This window comes from Lepisma saccharinum, chromosome 24 (genome assembly GCF_977018435.1).
Source record: "Lepisma saccharinum chromosome 24, izLepSacc3.1, whole genome shotgun sequence".
In the NCBI taxonomy this organism is placed as follows: domain Eukaryota; kingdom Metazoa; phylum Arthropoda; class Insecta; order Zygentoma; family Lepismatidae; genus Lepisma; species Lepisma saccharinum.
The window spans coordinates 46,265,001-46,283,627 of record NC_139252.1 but is presented as its reverse complement, the minus strand read 5'-3'; the positions used below and the strand labels follow the sequence as shown (position 1 = coordinate 46,283,627).

At 38.7% G+C, this 18,627-nt stretch overlaps 2 protein-coding genes across 3 annotated transcripts in view; one reads left to right on the top strand and one right to left on the bottom strand.

The window, feature by feature from the left end:
- The window catches only part of Hrs (Hepatocyte growth factor regulated tyrosine kinase substrate), a 49,435-nt gene extending 43,835 nt beyond the window's left edge, over positions 1 to 5,600 (top strand). For both annotated transcript variants that reach the window (XM_083111042.1, XM_083111041.1), the window contains 3 exons: positions 279 to 408; positions 2,771 to 2,935; positions 4,052 to 5,600. In XM_083111042.1, the coding sequence (XP_082967168.1) occupies positions 279 to 408; positions 2,771 to 2,935; positions 4,052 to 4,479 (723 nt within the window). In that variant the 3' untranslated portion in view covers positions 4,480 to 5,600. The remainder of the gene's footprint in view (positions 1 to 278; positions 409 to 2,770; positions 2,936 to 4,051) is intronic.
- Positions 5,601 to 6,228: 628 nt separating this feature from the next.
- Positions 6,229 to 12,070, bottom strand: LOC145978229 (uncharacterized). Its single transcript, XM_083110702.1, has 3 exons — positions 11,890 to 12,070; positions 6,675 to 6,859; positions 6,229 to 6,519 (listed from the first exon to the last, which is right to left on the bottom strand). The coding sequence occupies exons 1-3, from the start codon at positions 12,053 to 12,055 to the stop codon at positions 6,340 to 6,342; spliced, it is 531 nt and encodes a 176-aa protein (XP_082966828.1). The 5' UTR covers positions 12,056 to 12,070; the 3' UTR covers positions 6,229 to 6,339.
- Between the last annotated feature and the right edge of the window lie 6,557 nt (positions 12,071 to 18,627).

The window sequence follows — 18,627 nt, the reverse complement described above, 5'->3', positions numbered from 1 at the left end:
GAAATATGCATGCACCTATCCATTGTCTAGTGCTTGTATCTATACTTATTCTAACACTACGTTTCGAGAGAGCACCTCTTTTCTCGTCTCCAGGTGAATAAATTTATTTTTGCCTGTGGGAATCTCCCATCAACTCCAGAATGCTATTGGTGATTAAATCTGCTTAATTATGGGTCCTTTTTATGAAATCTTATTTAGTAACAGGGAGTGGAAACAGTGACAGTGCTCTTTCCGTATGCATTGTTTGCTTCACTTTGGTTTATTTCTTATCCCTCTAGTACCAACGGCAGCTTGCACTGCAGAGAATACAAGAGCAAGAGAGAGAGATGAAGATGAGGCAGGAGCAGCAGAAGCAGCAGTACCTAATGGGGAAAATGCCCCCCTACGGACCAGCATTCAGGCCCCCAGGTGAGATATTTCACCAAGGAACTTGTGTTTTGTTATTTGCTGATAACCTTATAAACAGGGAAAGGATTTATATTAGGGATGGGCCGATATGAAATTTTGGCCGATACCAATAAAGTACCGATATAAAATTTACCGATAACCAATATTCTACCAATCCAATATAAAATTTGATATGGTCTGTGAAGAATCTGATATGTTCATTGACCTCCTTAATAAATGTGCATTTCCAGGTGACTGCAGTGCAAAAGAAGTTTAATATTTAGACATTTATTTTCTTAGAAAGTAGGACATGGAGATTATCCATAAAAATTACAACAAAATGGCATAATTTTGCACTAAATTATAAGATATTTATCAATATAACGGATCGGTAAAGTAATCGGTAATTTTACCGATACACCGATATGCCTATATCGGCCGATACCAATAGAGTGCCGATTAATCGGTCCCATCCCTAATTTATATGTAATCACATGTCTTCAAACACACACACACATGCTAAATCAATGTTATTGTGTATTATCTTTGCGAATCGTGGTATCTGAACTTGACAAATGATATTTTTAAATTATTTTCCAAATTTTTACATTATTAGCTTTTAGTACATATTTGCATATTTTAGTTATTGACATATATTCCATGTTCATTGTATTCAAATGTCAACCTCTCTTCCCCATAGTACACTGTGTACTATTAAATTTTACTACATGTGGAGAAATGTCAAGGTCTAAGAGTCGCAGAAGCATGGATATTAAAACAACTGTTACATTTTGCAACTTTTAATTTTAGATGTTTTACCATATATCTTTTGTAAGAATATTTCAAGATCCAAAATTACTAATAGATATTCTCCACATTTGTTTTGAGTGTGTTGAAATTGTAAGCTTCCCCTTTTTGTGATTTAACTAATTATTTTACATCAATTTACTGTCACTATAGTCCCTAGAATGAGATAATTTACAACAATGACAGTAGGGGTGAGGTTATGAAACAGATGAGAACTCCTATCCCTTTGTACTCTAAATATTAATTTTTATGGTGTCCTTTATCGACTTCACTGGTCTAGTGTTAACATAAGAAAAATATTTCCAAACTGTATTACGTATTACTAAGAAAAAAAAAATACTAAATTGCACCTGAATAGGTGATAACATTACTTTTTAAAAATGAAATTTACAAAAAACAAACCAACCTATCTCAGTGCCCTTGAGGGGATGAGATTCCAAAAATATATTTGTGACAAAGCATGTGAGCATCTTTGGCATAAAGTCCATCTCTGTGTCCCTTTACTGTTTAATCACGTTTGTGGCTTTATGATCGTACTTGTTGAGATACAGATAGACATATTTCCTGCATGATGAAGGAACCAAGTTGGAATTCTGTGGACCCGACGACGACGAAAAAAAAAAAAAAAAAAAAAAAAAACACCTGGACACACTTGTACCTGTGGTTCCAGGAATAGAACATGCCACAATGAGAGAAGAGTGATACTCAAAGAGAGGTGGCACACACGATGGTTGATTTCACTTTTGGTTTGGCCCAATCCACTGAAGTGTCATCTCCCGAGATTTAAATGCTTGCAGAATGGTAATGAAACTCTCTAAAGCAGTATGAAGTGTTTCTCAACCACTGGGCCATGACATGGCCATTGATTGTACTAGATCCCAAGAGGTTTTCCTGAAATTTATTTTATATTTTGCAGCAGTTTTCATTAACAAATATTTTGTAGTTGAAATATTCAAATAAATTTCAATTTTTCAGTGTTCAAAATGCAACATTCTCATGAAGATCAGCACTTACCAACTGTATTTAGTGATGTTGTCCTGAGGAAACTACAATATATCATAGATCTAGTGGTTGACAACTAATTTCAACCTAATTTATATTTTCATCAAGCTTTCACAAAATTGAACTATTACTCTTTATGCCTTAATTTATTTTGGAGGCACATAGTGGTTCGGATCCCACTTTAAAACTATAGGTCCAGTCCCGATTAGCCTTACTGTGCATAAAGTGGACTTAAAACATCAACTCAATGAATCAATCAACCTTAATTTATTTATTAATATTTAATTTCAAGGGTGCATATTAATTCATGTATAACGTTAAAAGAAATAGAAAGGTGTTTACGAGTGAAATTGCTGGGATTGTGGCATTGACTTTTTAAAAAGGAATTTACCGAGCTGTGGTTTCACGATGGTTGACTACCACTGCTGTGGAGCGATGCAAAAAGCAAGAATGACCTCTGGAGAATCCCACTGTGCAGCACCATGACATCCTAATTTGAAAGTTTGGTTTCTTGTTTGGACAGACCTTGTATGACCACAAACATTTTCTTTACCGTATTATTGTTTTCTTTTAGGTCCCCAGCAGAATTTTCCTGTAACGGAAAGTTCTCCGGTGCATGGACAATATCCACCTCCGATGATGCCTCCAGGCACTGGTCCATTTCCACCATCGGGCCCTCCTGTTACAACCATCCCATCTGGGCCTCCTTTCCACGAGTATCCCCGCTATACTGTACCAGGTTAGAAAATCTTATTTTTTTTAGTGTGATGGGAAAACAAGGTAACATGGAATGGTTAAAAATTCAAATTGAGTCTGGCAGCGGTGGTTTGGGTTGACAAAATCAATATTATAATAGTCATAGTGCTTGTTGTTTTGCTTGTTAGTAATATTCAGTGAGCCCCATTATATAGTAAGTCTGTTTTATGTATGTATATTCAAATATAAATAAGGAGGAGGCAGGAAACGCTAATACAAGAAGAAAGTTTTCATTTTCATAGCCTGGCCGAATGATAACAAATAGTAGACTAATATCATTACCATTAAATACAGACACACTAATACTCACTTTTTCCGCAAAACTGTTTTTTCATAGTTCTATTAATTTCATTGCCCACTGCCACAATCCTCGGAACTTGTTGCTCTGTTGCTTGGCATGCTTCTCTTGTTTTTAGTTCTGTGGCTGGTGCTAGGTGCACTGTTACACCGGACGATAGCAGACGAAACGGATGCAGATGGACAGTTGACAAGAGTGCACCTAGCAGCAGCCAGAGAACTAAAAACAAGAGAAGCATGCCAAGCAACAGTGCAAGAAGTTCCAACGAGGATGGTGGCAGTGGCCCCTGAAATTAATACAACTACGAAAAATCAGTTTCGCGGAAAAGTGAGTACTAATGTGTCTGCATTTATCTACTACTGCGTTTCTCATTTCCGAAATATGAAACATTACCATTGAGCATTCCAGCGTTATGTGTGTAACATTCACACACAAAATGTAAGGTTCTAGACATGCAATTGAATTAAAATTATGATGAAGTGATTCATAGAATTGTGAAGTACTTTGCGACATCTGCTAACAAATGGTAAAAAACTTGAGTTTGATGATATAACCTGAATGCATGAAAAGCATTAACGGAAATGTGTTACGTGCATGATGCTTTAAAACGGTAGCAAAGTTTTGACTTCATTTGTCTGTGAAGCATATAGGCTATAGACGCTAATAATTTTTGTTGGTAAAATATGCAAATTGTATTCATTCACAAACATTTAAATCTTAATGCAATTAAAAAACACATAATTTCCAGATTGAATACTTTCTGGGGAATGCCCCCTTTAATGAGTTTAATTTTATTTACAGGCATTCCCGGTTCTGTTCAGCCTCCACCTAGTCAACCAGTGATGCCAGGTGGTCCCATGCCAGGCCCCCCTCCAGCCCCTGGGCCAATGCCAGGAGGACCCCCACACATACCGCCAATGCAAGGAGGTTCGCAGCCAGGGTCCCAGGTACCTGGACCCATGCCACTGGGACCACCTCCCAATCAGCCAGGCCACATGCCGGGACCCCCTCCTCCTGGACAGGGTGGCCAACCTCCCGTGCCGAACCAACCAAGCGGACCCATGCTTGGTCCCATGCCAGGCCACGTTCCTCCAGGCGCACCGCCTATTCCGGGACCAGGTCTCCATCCGCAGTTCCCACCGCAGCAGGGAGGTATGATGCCAGGCCAACCGCAACAGAACCAGCAGCCGGGGAGTGAGCAAACTGCGGAGTTGATAAGTTTTGACTAGTACAGTCCGATAGGTATTAATACATGCTTGTTCCGTTATTTTTCTTATGTAAAAAGCAGAGCATGTGATATTTTAATTCTGCTGTAGTAATTTGACTTGGGTACATTATTTTCCAGTATCAAAGGGGGAAAGGGTTTTCTAAGCATCATCAGTGCGATTTGATACTGCTTGTTACTTTGAAACGCGACCAGGCATCTGTAAATAAGTAGTTCAGTTCTTGTTGCCGTGGCATCTGCAGGTGACTGAACGTTTCTTTTGTAAAGTTTCATGAAATTAAGGTTGAACAGAATCGGTTGTGCATGAATCAACGCCAACCATTCTCATGTTTTGTAACCTGTGTCGTGTAAGAATGTGCCTTTCATGCAAGTTCCTTCTTCCTTCACCCTGTCTATGCCACATGTAACATACTTAACACTAGGATGAATCATTATTGATCAGATTTCTTAACTATTAGCTGGGCTCTGGTAACTGCTTGAATTGTCCATGTTTACATGTTGGCTGTTAAGTTGCTTTATTCCGTACATTAAAAACATTGTAACAGCCAACACCTGCATTGCATCCTGATAGAAGAATTATGTTTGTAAAGAAGCTGAGTGAAACATTCTACTTAGGATTCTGTTTTATATGCAAACATTTTCTCTCATTAAGGTTTACAGCATCGGAGCTGGACTAAAACGGCCAAATACCTTGTCAATTATCTCTCTTCTGTGAATAGTCTTTGACATCAATACGTACATATTATATTATTTAAATGCATGAGAGTTGATTTTCATTATGATATCCAAGTTAGCAGGTTTGCTTGATCCCCATTGGTACACTTCAAATGTTAGAAGGTATATGTGAGATTAATATATTTTATTTTTAATCATTACGTGACTAGTTAATATTGACATCTTTATAACTATTGATGCTTAGAAAACAGTAACAGTTATTTCGCACAGTTGGGAGATATTGGATTTGTAATGAAAGTTCTTTGCTTACTTGTAAATGTATGTGTATACACTTTCTTTATTACATTTTTTAAAGTTTTAGCTGAAAGCAAATCTTTGCATTTTTCTGTAAATCTGCTCTATGTAATCAAAATTAATGAAATGTCACAATCAATAAATACCAAGTAAATATTCCAATGGCATTGCTAATTGATTTTTTGACCTTTCATCTCCTGAATAAATAACGTTAGATAGCTTCTACTGGCTCCGTAAGGCTAGTCGAAAGGGGTTCAATTCCTGGGGTGGAATTTTTTCAGCCTGTTCCTGCGTAAAGCAGCTCTTGGACTCACCCAGCCTCAAATCAATGGGTACTGGGGTATGGTGGGCAACTCTGGGGGGGTAAAGGTGGCCAGATCATGGTGCTGATCACATCACCTCCAAAATTGCCACATCCCCTAAATGGGCCTTCATGGCCTGGTGCTATGTTCATGTTGAACTTAGCTTCTACGATTTCCAGTTGAAAGTCTAACGTAGATAGCTGGCCCCCATGGCAGATTGTTACCGGCTCAGCCCTAGGCTGCATAGTTAACTCCCGGTTCATTGTTTAGTGGACATGGTCAAAAAAACTACATGAACTTTTGCATTATGTTGATTCACACATGCTACCTTGGATCTGTCCAGCATTTGAAACTCGCCCTGTATGTTACATGAATAAACACATTTTAATAAGCACACAAATTATTTGCTAAAGAACAAAATCATCACCACTACTAGATTGAAAGTATTTATTTAAGTGAAGAGTTCATAGGAATGTCTACTACAGTAGTAATACTAGTGATCTCCGCATTCAGGCTGAAAAAAAAGTTTAATTCTTGGCCAGGTACAGTCATCAAACAGTATAGACTTTTTATGGTTTAAAAAGCAGAGAGATTTACACGTTTTGGTTTCCTTCTGTTGGATCTGGGGATACACACATATAGCAGAATACTCCTGCACCAGGGATTGGCTTAGCCGAGACGTATGCCCTCCCATCTGGTGAGCGGCGACAGATAGCTGGAGCTATGGGTCCGCTTCGAGGCAAACTTGGGATCCTTGATTGTAGTTCATTTCCCTAAAAAAAGGATGCGCAATACTAATCTAGAATTATGTGTATTGTAATTTAGAACTGGATTTCTAGAAGAGGTACTACGTAGTGTAGAAATATAGAAGTACAACTTACAACAGAGTTTATTTATTATAACTGTGAACGGAAGAAATTAAACTTACCAGCATCTCAGGCAGCGGTGGGATTTGTTGTGTTGGCGGAGGCTTGGCAAAGATGCTAAATAATCTTCCATTTCTCACCATGATGCGCAGCATTTGGATGTAGTCGTTTCTAAGCTTTGCGGAGCTTGGTGTGTCATTTGGAATCACTGCAAGCCTGCGTACCCACTCGGCACACTTAGCTCGGTCTGAATAAATAAAAGTGAAAATGTAAAATTTGCAACCAAGTAGTATGGAAATTGATGCTGAATTATAACTACACACACTGACCGCCTGCCAAGTGATTTTTTCATTGGGTGACGCGTGGTCAGCATATTGAATTCCACTGTTTCTCTGGCTTTTGAGAGTGGAGCCTGCAATTTTTTTTTTCAAGTAGCTCCTAAATTGTCCTCAAGTTATGGTCTAGTTGGTACGGCATCTGACTGCCATGTGGGAAACCCTGGTTCGATTCCTGAGGTGGGTGTTCCAAGGTCGGAATTTTTTCAGCCTTGTTCCCACACAAAGTGTGGGATTGTGGTTCTGATCACATCACCTCCAAAATGGCCGACATCGAGAATGTGTGAGGCCCTACCTCCACATCACCTAAATGTGCCTTCATGGCACAGTGCTATAAGCACAGGGAACTTTACCTTACCCTAGGGATGTGACGAAGCTGAAAATTTACCGATGCCGATGTACTCACCGATAATTTTTGGAACCGATACCGATGCCGATATTTAACCGATTCCGATACATAAGATTATTAAACACAAATGGGATGTTATTTTCAGCATGACAAAAATAAATTTGCTATGTACATTTATATTGCATATCATATGTATATACATATATATTCTCAAGAGATGCGAATGTACATTTGCATCTACAAATGGTGGTTATGTGAACCTTTAAGGACATGGATTCTCAAGAGATTTAACATTAGTACACAAGCAGTTCTTTGAAATGCAAAATGAATTCCTGTTCTTAATGTTGGCAATGTACTGCTGCCAGATTCAACTTCAGAAACATGAGTTTTGGAATCACTTCAGGAAGTAACCTACTTCTTCTCTTATCGCAAATCTGTTCATTATCACTGAATACTGATGCAGCAGGTATGCCCAAGTATTTTCTCAGCACTTGCTTCAGGTTTGAATACTCATTTTTGAATTTCCAATACAACAGCAGATCCTGGTTCAGCAATGTACTATTTTATTTTCGATTTTGAGTTGATCCTCTGAATGAGAGTTTGCAATAATTTTATTATAAAAACTCTACAATAATGATGAATCATAACCTAGTTGTCAATAAATCTTACAAAACTAGAATATAAAACTTATTAGAAGGTAAAACTCTAGTATAATCTGTACCGGTTTAAATATCGGATTTTTGCCGATGCCGATATGTCAATTTCTGCCGATTTTCATACATCTGTAATCGGCTTCGGCACATCCCTACCTTACCCCAATCTCCTCAAGACTCTGGGTTACACTGGCATTTACAGCTCTCACCAGGGATTGCACCCAGAGCCACTAGCAGCAAAGTTGAGAGCACTAATTATCTGGCTAAAGTTGGAAAAACTTAACATGCCAGAAAATTTTATTACATTTTGCTATGTTAAATCCATCAAATTGAATGTATGCGTATAATACGTGAAAATGCAAAATCGGGGTTTCACTGTACATGCAATCTTGCTTCTATTCTGCCTCTGTATTTATTTGTGTGTGTTTTGCAAAAAAGTGATGTACAGTGGGATGCACAAGTATTTCTGGGCAATTGTCCATTGCTATTTTCAACAGTTTTTCTCTTGCAACCTACGTGTTTTTTATAGAACTTTTAAATATACTGCTGCATACATTACCAGCAGCTTGTAAGTTTGTTTTAATTCTAGAAGCTCTCATTGCGCAAAATAAAGTTCATGAACTTTGTGGTGGGCAATTTGATTGGTAATACTTATGCATCTTGATTTTATTCAGTGGAAAGCAATCTAGGATAAAAAAAATATATAAAAATATTAATTATCCTTGAAGTCATTACAAGACTAATGAAATAGATAAATCCACAGACGTGTCAAGTGGCCGCAGTGGCTCAGTCTGTAACACGTCTGACTACCATGCTCAAGGTCCCGGGTTCGATCCCTGGCCGGTTCAAATCCGGGAACTTTTCTAACGTTGGAAGCGGCCCTGGCACCCACCCAGCGTCGAATGACATGGGTACCAGGGGGAAACCCTGGGGAGTAAAGGCGGTCAGGGGCATGATGCTGATCACATCACCCCCACTCATGATCGGATCAAGAAAGTGTGGGGCGTTACCCCCACACCCCCTATATGCCTTCATGGCATGTTGCTAAGCACAGGGGAGCACTTTACCTTTTTTTTTTTACCTTTTACAGACGTGTCAACACTGGTCCAACTGTTGCAACAATCAAAGCACATGCACATGTCACATTTAAGTGACATGCCTAGCATACGGATCCGTTAATTTTCCTGTCTGTGTTTTGGATTGAAACAATTCCACTCCATTCAAATTATGCATATGTGGTTAGGCTAGCAGGACCAGGTTTAGAGCTCTTAGCCATTAGTTTTAGCAGCTGCTCTCAGCTGTATGTGCCCTGCATTAGACCCCTTACTATGCACATTTAACCTTTACTCGTATTTTGGTTGATTTTTCGACCATCGAATATAAGGTGCTACTCGTAATTTGGTTCAAAAATCGACCATGCAGCTGATTGCAAAATTCCTGTTTTTTTATTATCTTGATACATTTCTGTTAGGTTGGAAACACTTACAGTGTGTTAAACGAAACTTTGGCACGTCATGTGGATGCACCCCCTCCCCCGACTCCGAAGTTACGTATGGAAGTTGGTGGGAATTTTAAATTTGTACACTTATTTGACAAAAAAATGTTATAACTCTTAGACTATATGACCAATCTACTTTGGGTAACTTTTATCTTGCAGCTAAAACATCAGGGCATGCAACCGTGCAGAAATCAAAATGCCAAAGCCAATAAGAGGGGTTGGGTGGGCTGCGGCCCCCAACTTTCAATGAAGAAAATCATAAAAAATTGGGAGTTTGCCCCCTCTTCCCCTGCTATTTTGGGAAGGGCACGCAAACTTTAGCCTTATTTTCAAAGAATGGTCCTTTCTCAACCGAATGAAAGTCATTTCATGTTCCTGGGTGCATTACATTATCGAATGTGTTAAACGAACTCCCCATTTTTATTTTTATTGAAAGTTGGGGACTGCGGCCCACCCAACCCCTCTAATTGGCTTTGGCGTTTTTATTTCTGCACGGTTGCATGCCCTTATGTTTTAACTGCAAAACAAAAGTTACCCGAAGTAGATTGGTCAAATAGTCTAAGAGTTATAACATTTTTTTGTCAAATAAGTGTATGAATTTAAAATTCGCACCAAGGGCCTCTGCGAAACTGGGGTTACTTTCTGACGACACCCTCAGCAGAGTAAAGGTTAAGATACCGTTAGACAGGAGATTGACTATTATTCACATGTATTGTTTAAGTTCTAGTCATCAAAAGGAGGTGGAGCACCTTCTCATTCTCCTTGAATCCGCCTGTGGGAAAATCTAAACCAAGAGGCACAAAAACACAATTTCCGTAGTTGAAACTCTATTTTGTCCCTCTTTTGAAGCATTTTAGGCACTAACAGGCAATTACAGACACTACAGAATTTACATATAATTATTGCATTACCCTTAAACCTTCCATACTGCAAGCATACAAATCTGATGACAGGAAATGCACAAAATAGGCATTTTGGGCAATATCCAGCCTCTAATAATGAATTGCAAAGGAACACCCATGTCTAACTCACAACTCAATCACAAAACCTTTCAGATAAGATCGTGATATGGCTATTCAACGCAGTCCTTATTTTGAAATATATTTAAAATTACATACGGATATCAGATCACTATTTTCAATTTTTATGTTTTTAAAAAAAAAGTTGTTTTTTTTCAAAAACTCACATTGCATTCAAAGTTACGACAAGATACATTCACTTTGAAGAATTTTGCACTAAGATGCAGGCTATTTATAGAAATGTCAGATCAGTATTGTTGGCTATTTTACTGATAAGCCTATATCTGCAAATAATTACTGTATTATGTACAGACCCTGAAACAACTGTGTCCTTAAAACTTCATCTGGCAGATATGTAGTCTCATGACCCAACCAGTCTTTGATATGTTAGAACTATAATAGAATAATGGGTAACAGTTTCGTAGATCGGAGACACATTAAAATTGGATATTTTGTGTTTCGCATGGTTCATACTTACCAATTGTGTATTGTGGAACATAGTTCAAGGTGCCATTATGCTTTTCACATGAAAAGAAACACAATTTGTCACATAGAGAGTAATTTCTTTGACTCCTTTTTTCGCTTCCATAACACACAATAAGGTGGGCAAATCTTCACTACCGTAGTGGGCATGCAGTGTTTCCATTCACGGATAGCCCCACGAACCATTTCCGATAAGGTTAGGTTAGGTTAGGCAAGCATAGTAAAAAAAAGGGGGGGTTGAAACACTGACAGGGGCTTACGTCATCAAACATATGCAGCATCCGGTTGTCGTAGGGCAAGCAAATGAAAGCAATGGCAATTGTGCATCGGTGAGATATTTCTCTTGAAAAATACATGATTTCCTGGTTAAATATATTCCACGATGAAAGAAAATACCTCGACGAACGTTGTAAACCTTGGAGAAACTCATTTCCGTAAGTAGTTTCTTGTGTAAAATGGAAGAAATATGTCTCCGATGTATGAAACTGTTACCGAATAATGATATTGGGTAATGTTTGAATACATGCAAAGTAGTAGTCCAGTTAAATTAAACAAAATGGAACAAGAGCCTTCCCAATGGGATATTACAGCAGAACCTTAATTTTACGTTTTTTTAAGGACTAGGCTGAAAAAACTTAACATGTGGGAAAATATAAAATCAAGAATTTTTTTTTAACATTTTGCTATGTTGGGACCATCAAGATTGAATATATAATGTGGGAAAATTTAAAATCTGGGAACGTAAAATCGGGGTTCCATTGTAGTAATGTTGTTGCCTTGCAATCAAGGGAACCTAGGACCTAGAGTTCAATAACTGGTTGAGGAGTGGTTTGGATCTCACTTTAAATTGTAGACCCAATCCCGATTAGCCAAAAAGTGGACTTGGAACAGAATCTTAAACAAAAAGGAGTGACTTGGCTAAAACACTTGTTATACGTACCGTAGCAGTAGTCAATAAACATGACTCTCTGTGCGATGTCTCTCACGGCATTTTCAAATTCCTTATTGTGTCTCTGAAGGCTGGTGAGTTGTGGGTCTTGTGGGGGTGGAGGCATTTGTGGCTGTGGTTCAGATGGTGCATCTTCTAGGACTTGCTCTGCCATCATTCACCATGTGTACAGGCACTGTAACAGTAAACATCGTGTATGTCTTTTAAGCCAATTGAGACATTTTGGACCTAAGTACATATGATGGATTCAGTCACTGGTTAACAGCATGGAATAAAGGTGTATAAACAGGGCCGGATTAAGATGAAATTGGGCCTGATGCACTTACATACTGTGATTTTTTTATATATATATATATATATATATATATATATATTTGGTCTAGGAATTAATTCGTGCGGTTGTTACGCACACATTGAAGCTGTAATTCAAACACAAAATACATAAATACCTTAAGAAAAATATTGTCCATCGCGAGCCACCACTTTCGCCCATCTGTCAGGCAAGTTACGGATTCCATGGCAAAAGAAGTCCTCATCCTTTGAAGCAATCCAGTCAGAGACCCATTTTTCGATATCTTCTGAAGAAGTGAACCGCTGTCCAATCAAATCGTTATTCATGCAATCGAACAAGTAGTAGTCCGAAGGAGCAACGTCTGGTGAATACAGCGGGTGGGGTAAAACTTCCCATCCGACATTTTCTAAATAGGTTTTGACCGGTTTTGCGTTATGTTGAAAAATAACTTTATCATGTCTGTTATCCCATTCTGGTCATTTCCTGGCCAGAGCTTGCTTCAAACGCACTAATTGTCGTCGATAACATTCTCCATTAATAGTTTCAACCAGTTGCAGCAGCTCATAGTACACCACACCTTTCGTATCCCACCATATGCACAGCATAACCTTTGCACAGTGAATATCTCGTTTCGGTTGTGATGGACCTGGTTCACCTGGCTTCACCCAGGCCTTTTTTTGTTTCGGGTTCTCGTAATGGATCCACTTCTCATCGCCAGTAACAATGCGATGCAAAAAACCCTTTCTTTTCTGTCTTTGAAGCAGAAATTCGCAAATGGTTTTTCGTCTTTCAACGTCTCTGTCTTTCAATTCATGTGGAACCCAATGTGACATCTTTTGAATCATTCCCATGGCTTTGAGGCATTTGGAAACTGTTGTTTGATCAACGCCTAATGCTTCTGCAAGTTCTTCCTGCATTTGACACGAATCCTGATCGAGCAATGCTCTCAATTCTTCGTCTTCAATTTTTTTTGGCTGTCCAAGTCGCTCTTGGTCTTCCAGGCCGAAATCACCACTTCTAAACCGTGCAAACCACTTCTGACACGTTCGCTCAGCTAGCACATGGTCACCATACACTTCCACCAAAATACGATGACTTTCGGTAGCGCTTTTCTGCATGTTAAAGTAATGAAGGAGAACACCCCGCAAAAACACTTTATCTGGCACGAACTGCGCCATGTTCAGTTGACTACAAAATGCTGTTGTTGACGCGTCAATCAACTGCCCTATACTACGAACGATGCGCGCTGACAGGAGTTTTCAACGCATGTGTGGCTACACGGAACTGTGGGACGATACGCTCGTTACGCCATCTCTTGTCCAGGCGCACAAATTAATTCCTAGACCTAAATATAATATATATATATATATATATAAATCAAATAAGGTAAAAGGAAACACTCACCGGACAGTAGGAAAATTCAAAATTTTCGCTAATTTATAGCATCATCGGTGTGAGAAGAAACAGAAGACGGAATGCTATAAATTAGCGAAAATTTTGAATTTTCCTACTGTCCGGTGAGTGTTTTCTTTTACCTTATTTGATTTTTACTTAGCCCTTTTGGCCCTCCTTGCTGTTATCCATATATATATATATATATATATAAATCAAAGAAGGAGAAAGGAAACACTCACCGGACAGTGGAAAAATTCAAAATTTTCGCTAGCTTAGTAGCATCATCGGTGTGAGACGAAAGAGACGGAACCGGAAGTTGGGGCCCTGCAGAGTTTCCAGGTCCCCATCGAAGAAGAAGCGGTGTGTAGAATGAAAAAACACTGTTTCGTCACCAGGCTCGTCGAAAACTGTGTATGTGTTGGATGGGTTGGGAGGGAGGATGGGTGAGGGGTGGGCATTACTGGGTGGCCTTGTTCAGGCCAGGTGGAGTGGTTGGACTCATGGCCGATATATATGCCCTCTCCCATCTTTTGCGAACAGAGGTGTTGGCTGGTTGGGGTAGGAGATGGATGATCGTTAGCCGGAAGCAGTCGCTGAAACGGATGTTGTGGTGGTTGGTGTGGACGGCGACAGTGAAGTACAGGTTGTGGGTGGAGGAGTTTATAGGATGCTGGTGCTTCCAATTAAGTAACTAATTGATATAGCCTGCATGCGTGTATTACGTATTTTGAGATACTTAAATATATCCAAAATTACTGAAATCATAAACAAAGTGGCCACGACATAAAGATAGTGTTACAAATATTTATATCAAAAATACTTAACATATAGGCTATTGTTTGCTTACTTATAGAATGAAATATGATATGAAAATATTATTTTATGGAAGCAATGCAAATTCACTACAGTGTCAAAATTCAATGAAAAGTAAAGAAAACGCTTATGATATTGGATATGATTAAATATTGCTACTTTTTAGTTAAAGTAACAATATGATATTAAACATCCCCTTTTTTGCAATTAAATATAATGAACGTCAGATTGATTGATTTGTTGTTGTAAGTCCACTTTATGGCCAGAGAGGCTAATCGGTACTGAACCTACAGTTTAAAGTGGGATCCGAACGACTGTGCCATGTGCCCCCACCTGGTAACGACGTACATCAGAATGAAAACTAAATGAAAATGTAATAGTGTTTACATAATGAGTTTGTAGGACACCTGTACTTCAGACTAAGGAAAAATTGAAATACGTATATATAGTATGTCCCGCGAATATTTTATGCCCCAGGTCCCGTAATGCAAGATCATACTCTGCCAAATACTTAATGATATATAAGCCTAGTATTTGTTTCAAGGCCTCATGCTAATATTGCTTTTCCTGTGAAATTCACCCTGTTGCTCAATAGTTATGTTTTTCTGCAGTCCAAATTCACATTCGGTTCACTTTTTAAGGCATTGAATTTGACTTTCTGATATTTCATGGTTTTGTAGTCGATAGCTTAAATGCCTCCAGAGCCGGATTAAGACGAAATTGGGCCTGATGGTGCATACCATCGATATTTTTGTTTACAAATAACTTTCAATGTGAAAATTTTACTACCTGTGTCTAGGTGTCCGAAATTGGGGCTCCAAATTTCATTCTAAGATTTATTTTCAGGTTAATATAGTAAAAGAAAACTCTTCAGCTTTCAAAAAATTCTCGTCTGTTTTCATCTGGGCCTATTTCAGGAATGGGCCTAATGCTGCAGCATCAATAGCACCCACCTCAATCCGGCCCTGTGTATAAAGCAGGCCAGGCTCTACATGTTCTCAATCAGGATGTGCAGTTTGCATCAAAAGTATTTCCCTGATTCTAGAACTTTATTGCAGACGTTACATGAAACAGGAAAATGGAACATGTGCAGGTATGGTGACACACTCAAAACGTTCACCCTGTTAGTGATCAAGATGAACACTCTTGTTATCCTGCATATATCAAATGTGTAGTCACAGTTCATCCCACACACTGTGCAGTGTATCCACATCGATAGCAGGAATGGCAGCGGTGATACATGTCTGCAGACCAGTAAGATTTCTGGGTAATGATGGCACAGACACAGAATCCTTCACATAGCCCAACAGCAGCTGTTCTTCATTGTTCCCCTCTCATGTTATCCATCTGCTTGGCAATCGGATGTTCATAAATCTCCAGACTTCCATGTGAAAGTGAGGTGAGGCACCATCTTGTTGAAAGATGAAATCGTCACTGTCATTTTCGAGCTGTGGCTAATGTCCAGGTAATTTTAACTGTTGATAGTTGATAGAAATAAATAAAAAGAAAGGGCCACATCTTGATTATGGACACAGCACAGAAAATATTGATTTTCAATTAAGTGCGAACATGCTCAACATAAGTATGAGGGTTTTCTGTTCCCCATATACCTCTAGCCATAAACCTTTGGCAAATGCTTTGTGATATGATCCTGTGTCATTGTTGTACCATTCGTGATGAGACTATCATTTTCTTTTTAACTGGGGCAATCATTAGATACACTGCATATATCAAGGAGTTCATTAAGATCAGGGAAGAAAAGAGAAAGAGAGAAAGAAGAAAACAAAAAAAAAATGATTCTCTCTTTTCTTTTTCTTTTACAGAGTATGTGGAAAGTATCCGCTTTACCGCCTACTTATTCCCTCCATCAAACAGGCCTTCCTGCTGCTCAGCCCATGCCAACGGATTGAACTGTATGATTATCTGGGCTTCTCCTCTTCAACCTTGCCACGAATGGTTCTTGGCTTAAGACTCAGCCTGACTTGAGTGTGGGTTGGGTGTTACACTCTGTCTCTCTCTTCATTATTTTCATGTAATCATTCATTCTCATCACAAGTACAAAAATACATAGAAGTTCATCCTTTTGTACAAATATTGATACATGAACTAATTCACAATTTAGTTAGAGGAAGTAGATATGCAAGAACTGGTTACAGATTTAAAATTAATATTGTGCATTCAACCAGTAAAATACCAAAACATTTTTATAAAAACATATGACATACCTGCCTCAATATTTGCGAAATTAATTTTCATGAAAAATTAAATTTCAAAAATTTAAATCCATTCATCAGTCTATTGTTGCTAGGATATTGGCATTCCTATTATGTTGCAGCTATATTGTTCCAATTAGAATTATTATTTCTGCTGAGAAGTTCATTTAAAAAATATGTGTAAACACTGCCATATGTAGGAACAAAATGAACCTTCTTAAATTAAAAATAGTGAAATGCCCCGAGTATTATGTGAAGCTCCTCAAGAAGCTACAGATCATGTTTTCTTACAATGTTCCAAATATGAAAGACAGATAAGTATTTATAAAAATAAATTGCAAGACGCACTCCCAATTAGGCGTGGATCCATGGTGAGGGCAATCACCCCTCCCAACTGTCGGGGTTTTGAATATACAAAAATTTTTCAAGACTAAAATGTTGCCTTCTTTAAACAGGCTAGGTTTTTTTTTAAAGTTTGATGCAAGCCCACTTTATGTTCATGGTAGGCTAATAAGAAATAGACCTACAGTTTAAATTTAAATCTGAACAACTCCGCAAGAAGCCTCAAAAGGAGGATCAAACCAGACTCCTGCAGAGAATGAATTTGTTTTCTTTGTTTATTCACTTTACTCCTCAGATTTGATCATTGTTTACTGAGACAATGTGAAAAAAATATAATAACGACACAATAGCAGCCACATTTTCCAACTCTCAGAAAACTGTAGTAAAGTTCCCATACACACTGCACCATGCCATGAAGGCACATATAGGGGAATGTGAAGGTAAGGCCCCACACATTCTCGAACTCAGCCATTTTTTTAAGGGGATTTGATCAGCATCATGCTCCAGCTGCCTTTACCCGCCCACTCAGGTACCTATTTAATGAGGGCTGTGAACCCCAGAGCTGCTTTATGTAGGGGTAAGGCTGGAAAAATTACAACCTAAGATCAGCCACCCCTTTACACCACCACAGCTCCTAGAAAACTGTAGTGTAGCTCACGAAAATATGCATAATATATTTATGACCTAAAATTTCCATAAATATCCCCTAACAAACATTTTGAATTAATAAATTGTATTCTTACACATAGATCACTTTGTGGGGTGAACCATTAATGTAAGAATTAAACAGAGAAGAAACAATTATAAAGTATGCAAGACTCCTTTGTAGCTAATCAGTGGTGATTTATTCATTCTAGTTTTTCAACTTTTAACCACTTATTTTTTTAAGAGATTTACCTACGTTTCGGAGGCTGAATCTGCCTCCATCTTCAGGGTAGCGTGTAGTCTGTTAGATCATATAAATGGTCTATAAATACTGCCTTGGAGGATTATTCTTGGTGGCCTAGTCTCCACCGCGTTTGTAGGTCACAAGGACCTCTATATACATAAAGTTGCCAGGTAGGATTATCAGTGGCTCAGGCTCAACTTCATCAGATCACCACGTCAAGGTCACGATCAAGTCTTCATGGCACCGTTAGGTTTCCACCTTGATCCCCGGGGACTGGACAGCCCCGGATTGCATCTGACGAAGTGGAGCCTGGGCCACTGATAACCCTACCTGGCAACTTTATGTATATAGAGATCCTTGTGACCGACAGATGCGGTGGAGCCTAGGCCACCAAGAATAATCCTCCAACGCAACCATTTATAGACCATTTATATGATCTAACAGACTACACGCTACCCTGAAGACTGAGGCAGATTCAGCCTCCGAAACGTAGATAATCTCTTTTAAAAAATAACAGTGGTGGTTAAAAGTCCAAAAACCAGAATATGTAAGACTTTATTTTCCATGCTGGGATACCAGATATCCAAAAAAGTTCATGCCGTATATTGCAGTGAGAAATAAAGACTGTAATTTCTGGCAAATGTGTTCTATTCAGCACAATAAGCTCCTTCAGCTTCAATTACATGTTCCCAACAAGATACAAGCTTATAAATCCCGCGTTTGTAAAAGTGCTGGTCCCTAGAAGCAAAAAAATGTCCTATGACCTGCGTGACATCATCTCTGTT